Genomic DNA, 12,646 nt, shown 5'->3' with positions numbered 1-12,646 from the left:
TGTTTAGCAAAGATAAAATATGCCTGATAATAGTCTGTACAAAAAAAAACAAAAAAAACACCAGTAGTGCTGAACCAAAATTACATTAATCTAGAAATAATTTATGATTTATGATTATGAAAATGATTTATGATGACAATGTTTGAAATTATCACACATCTGGACTATGAAAAAGTCACCCTACCCTACCCTACCTTTACCTTCACAGTTGAAATGATCGGTTCATGGTTATTCAAGCCTGGTGTGCTTTTTAAGCTACATGAAAACATCTAATTGTCTATAATTGTCAATTGTCTATAAAATGCAGAATTGGAACAGCAACCAGAATTGGATCACCAGGAAACTTCCCCTTTGTGTTTAAATCAACTTAGTGCCCATCTCTCCTGAAACACCCAAACATTGACTGGTTATTGGACATGATTTTACTTTTCTGTATAAGCAAATTTTATCGTGAATGGTGCATGAATAGGTAAACTACTAGTACATTTTTTAAATATTTCTTTCACCCTCTATTTATTTACCTTTCAAAAATTGCTAATAACTTTTTATTTAAATACCCCCCCCCCCATAACAATGCCATATGTAGATCATACTTGATATTGGTAATTCACTTCTGCAGCAGTTTTCATGGGAGACACTCAAACATTGACTGGTTATTGAACATGATTTTACTTTTCTGTGTAAGCAAATTTTATCGTGAATGGTGCATGGATAGGTAAACTACATGTGTTAAATAATTCTTCCACCCTCTATTTATTGACCTTTCAAAAATTGCTAATACATGTAACTTTTTTTTAAATACCCCCCCCCCCTCATATCAATGCCATATGTAGATCATACTTGATATTGGTAATTCACTTCTGCAGCAGTTTTCATGGGAGACACTCAAACATTGACTGGTTATTGGACATGATTTTACTTTTCTGTGTAAGCAAATTTTATCGTGAATGGTGCATGGATAGGTAAACTACATGTGTTAAATAATTCTTCCACCCTCTATTTATTGACCTTTCAAAAATTGCTAATACATGTAACTTTTTTTTAAATACCCCCCCCCCCTCATATCAATGCCATATGTAGATCATACTTGATATTTGTAATTCACTTCTGCAGCAGTTTTCATGGGAGACACTCAAACATTGACTGGTTATTGGACATTATTTTACTTTTCTGTGTAAGCAAATTTTATCGTGAATGGTGCATGGATAGGTAAACTACATGTGTTAAATAATTCTTCCACCCTCCATTTATTGACCTTTCAAAAATTGCTAATACATGTAACTTTTTTTTTTTTAAATAACCCCCCCCCCCCATATCAATGCCATATGTAGATCATACTTGACATTGGTAATTCACTTCTGCAGCACTTTTCATGGGAGACCTGTATGACATGTTTTTTCACAGATTGTATGTGTCCACGCATAAGATTGCAATTAAATCTCCAGAGATACATATATATAGCACAATCTAAAACACTAAAGTTTTGATTTTGGAGGGGAAACTGCGGCTAAAAAGACAAAATTCTAAATCAGCAGAGAATGTGACTCAAAAGACCGTCAAAATCTTCGAGCTTCTATAGACACTTCGTCAAAATGTGGTCACTAGGTGAACTTTAAAAACCCATTTTCCAAATTGGGTACCAAATTTTACCTATGAAGTCTAGTAAGTGGGTCTCCCGGGGTCATTTGTAAACATAAATTTGTCAACAGTAGCGAACCTAGCTTTACGTGAAGAAATTAAGTTTGGCCTGAATATGGTTATGAAATTTGAACACAGACACGTGCATCTCTGTTTACTTATTCAGTCAGATCTAGTCTAAAATAATTGCTAAACTCTACTCGGAAAATGTCGTCTGCTGCGACTTTCAGCTGATATTCGATGTTGTTCAACGTCGTACTAAATATAAACAAATAATTCACATACTACAGAAAATATGAAGACCAATCGATTATTAAAGGTATACCTAGTGGGTAATCATGTACACTTACCTACCATGAAGCCAGTGGAAGGTTAATTAGGCAGTAAATATTGTCGCAGCGAACATTGTTGTAACTGGTTGTTGTCGTCAACTAAAAGTTTCACCGGAAGCGGAAGTCGACTATCTGGTACCAGTCCGATGAGGGCGTTTCGAAAATCGATAACGCTGTTCATACAAGGGGCATTGATGTACATTGAGTTCTTCGCAGTTCAGAAGTGTTTGGATTTAAAAATCACTTGACTTGACGTTTGACGCATATTTTTTTAAATACAGGCGTAGTTCCACTGCAGCACTACTTGCACAAAATCATGTAGACTATGACAATGACAACTTCAAGTTGAAAAAAACGTTCTGACAACTCCTCGTATTTACACAAATCGAGCTGCGGTCATCAAGTTACGAACTAATGGATTTTTTGTTTTGTTTAACGTATGTTTTCCGTAATTCGTGGTTTAGTTTGAAATGTTAACGTTAAACAAAATAACAAATTTATGTCGCCCGTAACTCGAAGTTCTGTTAATTATTGATCGATTTACGATTTGGGCGTGGTTCAGGTGCACCCAATGGAGCTGTTCATCAGAAAAGCTGTTCCTAGGGAATTTTGTTGAGGGCAGGGGATTTTTTTCTATTTTTTGTGGGGGCGGGAAATATTACCCAGTGGGCAGAGCAGATTTCTTAAAAAAATGCAAGGACAGGGAAACTTTTTTTAGTGGGTAGTGTATTTACATAAAAAAATATCACAGGGTGGGCAAAACAGCCTTTAGGGCAGGGTATAATAAAAAACGTATTGGGGAAATAAAATCTGCTAAATTTGGGCAGCCGTGTGCTATTAATAACTGAAAATGCGAGTCACCCACTGATCTGCTGAGTGGTTAATGTATTCAAGAAGCCCATAGAAACAATGACTCGATGAATTACGCCACCAATCGGCACAGCAGTGTAGGCAAAAAAGTATTTTTTTTTAATGAGGGGAGGGGAAAGATAAATTTGGTCAGCAGGAGGGCAAGAAAGGCAAGTTGGTGGTAGGGGAGTAGGGAAAAAAGTGTTTTTTTAATGAGGGCAGGGGAAAGATAAATTTGGTCAGCAGGAGGGCAAGAAAGGCAAGTTGGCGGTACGGGAGTAGGGAAAAAAGTGTTTTTTTAATGAGGGGAGGGGAAAGATGAATTTGATCAGCAGGAGGGGAAGACAATTTTTTTCAGGTAGAGGGTAGCTTATGAACAGCTTTTAATTTCTCCTCTTTCCTTTATTTTAATTAGCATACTTCAAAAGGCCCATAAAATAAATTTTGTCCCAGAGAATTGAATATTCCAATTTATTGCTCGTTGGCTACACCTGGTGTTTTTTTAAAATATGGGCGTGGTCATGGTTGTAACTCGATGTTCGTAACAAGAACAATTCAATCTCACCTTGACTAAGTGCGCAGTATTATCTATTATGTATTATATTATTATATTTAGTATTATGTGTAAGCGGTGCCATGATTGGCCAATTTACAATATCTAGTTATATGAGATTTACGAGAGCGGTTTACAAGATATATGAAATTAAAATAATAGAAGTTTGAAAGTTACGTCAGATTTATAGAAAATTACAAACAAACGTCGCGGTTTAAGGTATAAGCCTATTCATGAATTCAAATACCCAGACTTTATTCATTTTGCAAAATAATTTATAAACAAAATAGTTGGGTCACCAGCCTAATTTTTAAGAAAATGTTGGTTGTGTTTTAGTTGCCATTTTGGCGGTATTATAATGCTTTCACCATATCTTTTTATTACAGAGATAATATGCCATGTCCCAAAATGTTCCTGTTGTCCTCAATTATTTCAAAACTGTAAATGTCAAATGTTGCTTCTTATTTGTCAAAAAAATGCATTTTTTCAATTGTGCTATATGGAGTTGTTGTAAAAAAAAGCATTTTCTAAAAGCATTGGGACAAGTCTCTCAAAATACGCCACTGTAACACACAAAAGAATGCTATTTTGTGATGTCATGAGACAATAGCTTCAGAATATTACATTGAACACTATCATGCGATTTATGGCCAACTTTCTCGAAAATTATGAATAGGAATATAACTTAAAGCCTGCATATGAATAAAATCGTGATTGTTTACATTCTGCATATGAATGCAAGACTGTCCCAAACAAAGAATTTTCAAAGGGTGTGTAAGCATAATAACGCTGCCTTTCTTCAAACGGCACATTTCATATTTGGCCATATTGGCGTAAACTTACTTTCCTTCTTTGAGAATAAATAATATAACCGTTCCTCACACTATTAATTTTTCAAAACATTGTGTATATACACTATACAGATAGAAAAGAAGTCGCCATGTCGGAGATAATTCAGCTAAGATTGATTATTGAACTGCCAATGTCAGATCGCTACCCATTTTCGCTACCCATTTTCAGACTGGAAGAGAAATGCGAAAATTATAATAATTATACCTAATTTCATTCCTTCAAACTCCGAGTTCTCGTTTACATTCGCCATGGGTCCAGGTTGTGAACCTTTTCCCGTCAGGATTACCGATGTTTGAGGAATTTTGTGGTGATTTTAAGAGATATTTTCAGTAGCAGACGTCATTCTTCGAGAAGTTATATACATCGGTGTAATACTACCACCAGTATATATCACCAGCAGTGCGTCGGCCGATTATAAACGATCGTGTTTCCATTTTTCGCCTTCAGTCAGCCGACTCTTTAAGTCTGTCAGTCGACTAGAATCGATCGACTGTAATTAGTGACAAGTGCTCATTTTAGTGGAATAATAAGATAGCAATTATGTTTAGGAACAAACACACGTACCAATATTTACATGTAGTAAATGTGGTATTTCCGCAAACGAATATGTTTGTACTCGCCTTCTTATTTTACAAGGTAACATATCCTAATATATGCCCTCCTTTTCATCGATCAATATACATTTATTGCAAGCTCAAATAGAACAATACAATATAATTGAAAAATGTTTTGCATCATAGGCAAGCTTAAATTTTATTTAAACAGTACAAGAACACAATACAATAACAGAAATCGGAATGAAGAAAATATAAATTGCATAATTTATTATGGGTATAATAATGTGACCGAACTCCCAGCATAAGGGGCAGACATTACCAGCAGATTCGCGAATATCTATATTTATAACTGATCTACTGTGCAATGCCAATGTGTTTTGTAACAATGCGACGTCGTTTACGAAGGGATATTTCCCTTGAGACATCCTTAATACGACCAAAGATTTTTTTGCCTGGTAGGGTTGGTTGGATCAGCATAGTTGACACTAGCAGTAATATTAATAAGAAAGCCAGTCTTTTTGTAAGCATAAGGTACCGTTCTGTTGAAAGGATATAATAGAGTTTAACTGTTAGTAAATCATTAATAAATAGTATGATTTGAATAGTGTGATTTGAACAGTATGATTTGAATAGTGTGATTTGAACAGTGTGATTTGAATAGTGTGTTTTGAATAGTGTGATTTGAATATCGTTATTTGAATATCGTTATTTGAATATCGTTATTTGAATAGTGTGATTTGAATAGTGTGATTTGAACAGTGTGATTTGAATAGTATGCTTTGAATAGTGTGATTTGAATATCGTTATTTGAATATCGTTATTTGAATAGTATGATTTGAAGTTCCCTGTAAATGAAATGCTTAACCCCCCTAATTTAACGCATTTGAATCGATTATAGACGTTTGTGTAATCCAAATTGTGCTCCTCATCATATATTTAAAAGTTGCATTCATATCATTCATCTATTTGTAATGGGTATAAACGTTGACGGTAGTTTTGGTTTCCCGTTTGGTTGTATTGTAGAGGTATATCTGTTTATACCTCCATGATTGTATATTCGAATTTAATTTTCTGAGGTTAACGCCTTTGACAAATATTCGGCCAGCAGTAATTCGGGACGAGGGAGACCCATGCGAATTATTAGTTATTATTCACTTATTCTATTATTATTTAGACCATCAAATATTTCAAATATTTCTCTCAATATTCTCATTATTGCGAGAAACTCCGGGAGAGATCACAGCTAGTAACATTGAAGAAAAAATGTCTGCCCTTCATAACAATATAATGCTTCTATAAAATAGTCAAACATTCAGCCAGGTGAAAAACAAATATATTTGTGGGTTTAAAATATCTGTAGCGTTTTGCTCCAGTGATTTTTGATTAGGTTTAAGGATCATATTTGCGATTGATGTACATCATTTTGTTGTATTTGCTAAACTTTAGCTACAATAAAACTATATGTTACTTAACTGTAAACGTTGAGAATCATTTTTCTCAACAATATTGTGTTGACCTTCAGGACACGAACCTGAATTCTTTTTGGAGTTTTGTGTTGTAGTTTTGGTTGGACAAGCGTGGTCGACACTTCCATCAATATTATGATAAACAGCAAAATCTTCTTCATTCTGGCGTGTAATTGTACTGCGAACACAATGATAACAGTGAATATTTTGAATCAACGATTCCATGAGTCTTTAACAAGCGGTGTAACTACCCGACACATCAGAATAATCACTATATTCAAAGTCATGTATAACTTTATCCTGTATTTAAATGAACAGAAGATTGACACCATCAGTCGTAATTCCTTAATATTAATATTCTAAATCATCTTTAAACATCCCTAATATGCAACACAAATTTAACCTTTTCACCACAAGACGTTCTCGCCCATTTTTTTATATTCATCAATATTTCTGGAAATGAACCCTAATGTTGAAGCCAACGGACAAAATGTGAGTACATTTCAGTTTTTACTCAAAAAATAGATTTGTTGTCTCAATCTACTAAAGGAAAGTGCAGTATATAAACAGGACTATTTTGTGAATTTGTGATGAAAAGAAGGAACTGGTGGTGAACAGGTTAAAAGTAGTCTACCACTATAGTTTGCTTACATGAGTTGTTATACTGGAAACTGCATTGTATAATGTAACAAAGTCGCTTCTCACTAAAGGAATATTCCTGAAAGAAAACTTGTATTTGATATTCCGGCTACAAAGTGTTTCAATTCAGCACCTGTTTCACCTTTGACCTTACAATGGATCACATTTTCTATGCATAAATATTTCCACATGGATACGTTAAGTCTAATCGCCTTCACTATGCATTATTTAACTTTACTGTGCGCATGTGCAGAAAATAAATACAGCGGTTTTCTATTAATACGTAGATCCATCCATGTGCATTTCATTTATGAACACCGAGTATCTATATCTCCGTCAACAAATTGTATTTGAAATAAACAATAGCGAGAGAATTACATCAAAAAAACATGGAACATCTGAATATTCAGCGTAATTCGCTTCTCTCAGCGCGTGTAAATTCAAATATCTGTATTGTAATACATTTAACCTCATTCTCCGTCAAAAGGTTTTAATAAATTGTACATTATTGACATGTTTAGCTTAACAATGTTTATGTCAAAATCATTCCGCATTGTGTCTCCCAATATTCTGGTGGTTAACGAAGACCTAGATTGATTTACGAAACATTCATTCAACGTATATACACTTTTCATTCAAGGATTTGACCTTATATGTGTGTATGTTGTCGCTCGTTTTGCTTTCTCCATTCAATATAGCATCATTCTAAGTTATTCAAGATTTCAATTTCTAGGGTGTAGATATGGTGTTGATATCAAATCACACTAAACGCAATAAAGATTGTCAGTAGAAGAGAATGTGTATTTTTGATTCTGAAGCCAATGGTTTATTATTTGTTTTAGGTAGGGGGTCGAGCAAATCTTTTCCCACAGAAACCTAATATGTTTTCTATGGTGCTTGTCAGTTTTCAGATATACACAATATACATGTACATGTATAACTGTTTCTGCTGTATCAGGGTTTTTTTCTTTTTTTTTCCATTTTTTTAAAATACAGCATAAATAGCATAAAACAAAGGGTAAACAACAACAGGTGGTATCAGCAGTGATAGTGGAATACAGTCACGCAGACACAAACGGGTATATGCGGCACTAGCCCTGAGTACAGTCCTGTAGGTTGGCCTACTTCCGCTGATCATTCGCCCCCCCCCACACACATTCGGGCCGAATGATCAGCGAAAGGCGGCCAACCTACAGGAATGTACTCAGGGCTAATGCGGCACCAGAAGAAGCCAAATAGCACCTAACAGCATGGCAATTAACCAATTTCGAGAACGTTTGGTAACTATACGACCGAATGAAAACACCATAGCTGGACAACCATCTGTGATAACATTTCCCTTATGCATGGTGTCACAAGATTTATTTACTGTCTTGTGATGCCCGACGACATTTAGATGTTTAGGTTTTGGCCTACAAATAGAACATGAAATAAACCAAAGATTTGTTTCTGGAACAGTAACAAGTGCATATGACGGCTTAATGAATACAACCTGCTCCAATGAGTCCAGCTTTGTAACAGTAGGGAATAGTAACGTCTATAACCAACTCACTACCCTATAAACAGAGAGTTTATTCCACCAGCCAATAATTAGTTGGGAATGAAATGAATGTACATTGGAAATAGATTAGTGTGTTGGCTTACCATTGCTCACACTAGCAGTCGTTCACTGGGCGGCCATTTTGCCTTTCCTATAAATCAACCTAAAATCAGCCAAGATACTGCGATATCCCCCGGCCAGTCACAGTGAATACAATAAATTTTATTCCAGATTACCAGTTTGAACGTAGCTATATACGTTTGCCTGTTCCTGCTCATACGCAGATTCCCGTGTGCTGAAAACTCTTACTTAATGTAACATCGCATTCTAACATTGTTAGCGCATTGTTAGTCTCCGTACCATAAAAACATAATACATTGAAATGATCGTAGTCAATCGCCGATGATATCCCGTAATACATATCACCTCGAATACTATAAACTTTCCAACCATTTTACGACCACTAAGAGGCCAAGTAGATCGTTTTATTTGTGCTATTTATAGAACAAAGCACAGTTTATTTATATCGCGACAGTATTGTGATTTTGACAAATCTACGTCATACTGTTCGGTTTCACAGATACAATACCAATTGCGTTTTTTTAGCACGTGTAAATATGTTTCACTGATCGCATGTTATGTATCTATGAAAACAATACCTTAGTAAGGCAACGACGTGTTTACTACAATATTATAAATTGTACTCACCCTGTCAATGCTAATTCATGTACGAGACAATATATGCGATACACGTTTTATTTTGTTGAAATACTACGCCGTTATGACACGTCTATTATGAATATTTATGAGATAAAAAAGAAGATCAACTAGATCCACAAATAACTACCCACCAGCAGAAACAGATTTGTTTTTGCTTCAATAAATAAAGAAATCACGCATTTTTTTTATTTCTATGTTACAACCGAAGCTCCACATTTTGAATGTGAACATAGCATTAAATTTTAGTTCAGTAAAGCGTTTCGTCCATTAAGGTAAATGTTAAATGTATAAAAGAGGTAAATCCAAATCGAACAATCATATTTTATGTATACAAATGTTATGAAGTGTACATAGCCGCTCAGAAACATATTTTACCGAGTGCCAACATTTAGTTACGGCGAAATAGTTTTGATGGGAATGTTTGTATCATGCAATATACAAATAATGGTATTAATTGTTTCCTTGCCTGTAATAGCATACTGTCCTTCTTTTCCTTGTCATCTAACAGACATTGGAATTTCGTCCTTCTGTATTTTTAGTCTTTGACAATAATGATTGATTTATTTCAATGTCTGTTGTCAATCAGCCTAATTAAATTTGATCCAGATATGCTAGAATTGGTTTGTATTATCTGACAATAGTCATGATAATAATATATCAAGTTTGCAAATAAGAAATTGGTAAATTCAAAACTTTATCAATTTAATTTTAAATATTCCTAAACCATGTTACCAATCACAATAATATTATGTAAGCTTGGTGTACCACTTAGCAAGTTTAAGAAGAGACTGTTTGATGGTATTCTTAATCAAGCTCACTAAACAATGAGAGAAGAAGTATTTGTTTCTCCCCTTTGTTGAGTGTCACAGCATATCTGAATAATATGTAGCTATTCAATGAATCATTTCTGATTTCTCATACAATTATTGACAAGGTATATAATTAAAAATTATGCTTCTCAAAGGCGTACATCTTTCTTGATTGAATGGCGAACCAACATAACAGTAAAATTCATGAGGTACATTGGCATCTGCTGTTGAATTAATTACTAAAAATAAATATTTTAGTTGCCGTCTGTGCTGAATAAATTCTACTAACACATCACATTAGGTTTGATGTAGAGACATTTTAGCAAATTGCGTGCTTTTAATAAATGTAACAGCACTACGATCTTGCGACCAGTTGCCCTTGTTAATATCGCTGTATCATTCCAATATATATACTTATTATTCCCGATTATATGGCGATAGCACAATTTACCAATATTTCGAAATAGAATTAATGTTTGTAACCCATAAAATGAGATTAAATCAAGTCGTGATGGACAAGTTGTTATTTTTTTCATTTATGGTATCTTTTCAGACATTGGCGTTGTACAAGCAGTAGTTTTTAATGCCTTCTATTAATTCCTGTGGTTAGAAGCCACATTGGACTTGTAAAAACTAGTCCAGCCTGAACTTTAGCTATATCCAGAGCACATCCCAAGACGGACCAATGAATTACATAGTAACTTCAGAGAATTCTGTGCCATCACTGTTTGGCTGTCTCCAGGATTTTAATTCGTAACCATGGCAACAAGCTGGCGCGCACACTGATTCGCAGATATGATCTACCCACAATGTTTGAGACTAATTCAATCGTCGTTATTTAAAGATGTTTTGAAGTCGCACGATTAAAGACGACATCTAGTCTAACAACAAATGTACGTTTCAGATAAAATGCAGAGTAAAGAGCCGATTGTATATAAACAAACACACAGGCTTATTGACGGCATGAGGCATACAGCAACATTATGGCGTGAATCTGAAGACTTTCAGCTATTTGATGATTTCTGTTATCAATTCGGATAATTGTTGCTTATATCAAAATAAAAAAAAAAAATACCAGCGCTGATTGTACCATGTAGTAAAACGTTTTACATTCTACTTCCTGGTTTGTAGAATTGAAAGATAACGCTGGGTCCAACATTTCTGTAGGTGGCGCTTTTCCAATCAGATCATGAACCACGCCACCAGCGGGTAAGCAATTCAATACAAACTACTATTCGTTTGCATCAGCGTTGGTAGAAACGATCGCCATGTAGTGAAAACATTGTAATTTGGAGGCCGATGACATTTCGTTTTAAAATTGTGTGTACCGACCAATGAAATTGCAGAATGGGGCATCGTAGTGATACACGAGATAAGGAAATGTAATATTCTGATCGAGAAACGTGGTTCGCTCAAATATGTTAAATGTACTGCGTAAGTAATTACAACGTATGTATGATAAAACAACTTTAACTATTAATTTATCTATGCAGCATAATACCACCCGGTATAAAATGGTTAGTTTTAAAACGTCTCGAAATTCATAAATATCTGTCATCTCATTTCCAGACGCGGGTATCTAAGAGTTGGTGTCCAGATGGGTTGTGAATCGGCTGGAACGAGGCTTCTGGCGTAATCGGACAGTTTATCGCGTGCACCAGTAGAGAATAATAAAGATGCTTTATGTTCTCGTTTGGTCATGTAAGCGTGATTACGACACCCACCTGCCATTAACTCAATTCTGAATCAATCTTTTGTCTTTTTTTTCTGTAATAGAATCAACAAATCAAACAATTTAAATGGTATGCTAAGCAAACTATTGCACAGGGTTTAAAGTATGGATGCAAAATTTATACTTTTATTAAAATGCATTGCCGAGCCATTTCATCCTCATGAACATGTAATTGCCTGTTGTATATGTGTCAGTGGCGGATCCAGAGTGGGGAGCCAGGGGGGCCATGCCCCCCCTCCCAAACGCATGACGATTCGTATCATCTGGATTACGCATAGCTTCTCTGCGATTTACGGTCCGTATATCTTAAGCGTAGCTTGGACTCCCCCCCCCCCGCCCCAATACATTTTGCTGGATCCGCCACTGATATGTGTTAAGTTTCTAACGCTGACAACTGCTGTTCTTTTCAGAAAATGTACGCAATACAAAATGGATCGACGATGTGTTTCGTTGTAATTATGATATAACTCGTGTCATGGGGTGTTATTATTATTGTCAACTGTCAATGACATCATCGCAATAGTGCAGTTATTTGTATCTGTCTTCAGTAACTCCAATCAATGTCCCTCGATACGTGTTTTGATGACTTCGTGGTCATTTCGGTTAAATTTGAATGCATTTCATGCAGAACTTTAGAAGTTGACAAAATAATCAGGAGATATACTGATAATCTTTCTGGGAGTTTGTTTCGACAAAGGAGTAAATTTATTAAGAGTCGCTATTTTGGAATGGGAATGCGATCGCGTCATTTTATGCAATATTTTATCAATTTTCTTTATGAGACAAAATACCGCACACCAAATCCATTTGCCTCCCGACGAGAAAACTCCCCATTGCCGATAAAGATGCCAGTAAATTATATATTACTCTGTGTACTCAAAATGTGTTTTCTATCAACTGACAAAACAACCCCAACAAAACTACAGCAATTGTACATTGATTTACCGCGACTTCGAAAA

General features: G+C 35.2%; 1 protein-coding gene across 4 annotated transcripts; it reads right to left on the bottom strand.

The window, feature by feature from the left end:
- Nucleotides 1-4,885: 4,885 nt before the first annotated feature.
- LOC144355648 (uncharacterized) lies at nt 4,886-9,213 on the bottom strand. Of its 4 annotated transcripts, none has more exons than XR_014930912.1 (4): nt 9,135-9,213; nt 6,899-6,965; nt 6,255-6,425; nt 4,886-5,320 (listed from the first exon to the last, which is right to left on the bottom strand). XR_014930912.1 is itself a non-coding variant. In XM_085505427.1 (4 exons), the coding sequence occupies exons 1-4, from the start codon at nt 8,531-8,533 to the stop codon at nt 5,279-5,281; spliced, it is 225 nt and encodes a 74-aa protein (XP_085361553.1). In that variant the 5' UTR covers nt 8,534-9,049; the 3' UTR covers nt 4,886-5,278. The 4 variants fall into 4 exon arrangements, 2 of the variants coding, with proteins under 2 accessions (XP_085361553.1, XP_085361552.1); XM_085505427.1 differs by lacking the exon at nt 9,135-9,213 and adding an exon at nt 8,531-9,049 and having other exon boundaries at nt 6,313-6,425; XM_085505426.1 differs by lacking the exon at nt 9,135-9,213 and adding an exon at nt 8,531-9,020.
- Nucleotides 9,214-12,646: the final 3,433 nt, after the last annotated feature.

Source organism: Saccoglossus kowalevskii, chromosome 11, assembly GCF_978046115.1.
Source record: "Saccoglossus kowalevskii chromosome 11, keSacKowa6.1, whole genome shotgun sequence".
In the NCBI taxonomy this organism is placed as follows: domain Eukaryota; kingdom Metazoa; phylum Hemichordata; class Enteropneusta; family Harrimaniidae; genus Saccoglossus; species Saccoglossus kowalevskii.
The sequence above is the reverse complement of the archived record's forward strand: the minus strand, read 5'-3'. Positions and strand labels throughout refer to the sequence as shown.

Coding starts and splice junctions, on each gene's coding strand:
- LOC144355648 (XM_085505426.1), bottom strand. Junction 6,426..6,898: donor TTTCCAGTATAACAACTCAT/GTAAGCAAACTA, acceptor TTGTGTTCGCAG/TACAATTACACGCCAGAATG. Junction 5,321..6,254: donor AATGATTCTCAACGTTTACA/GTTAAGTAACAT, acceptor TCCTTTCAACAG/AACGGTACCTTATGCTTACA.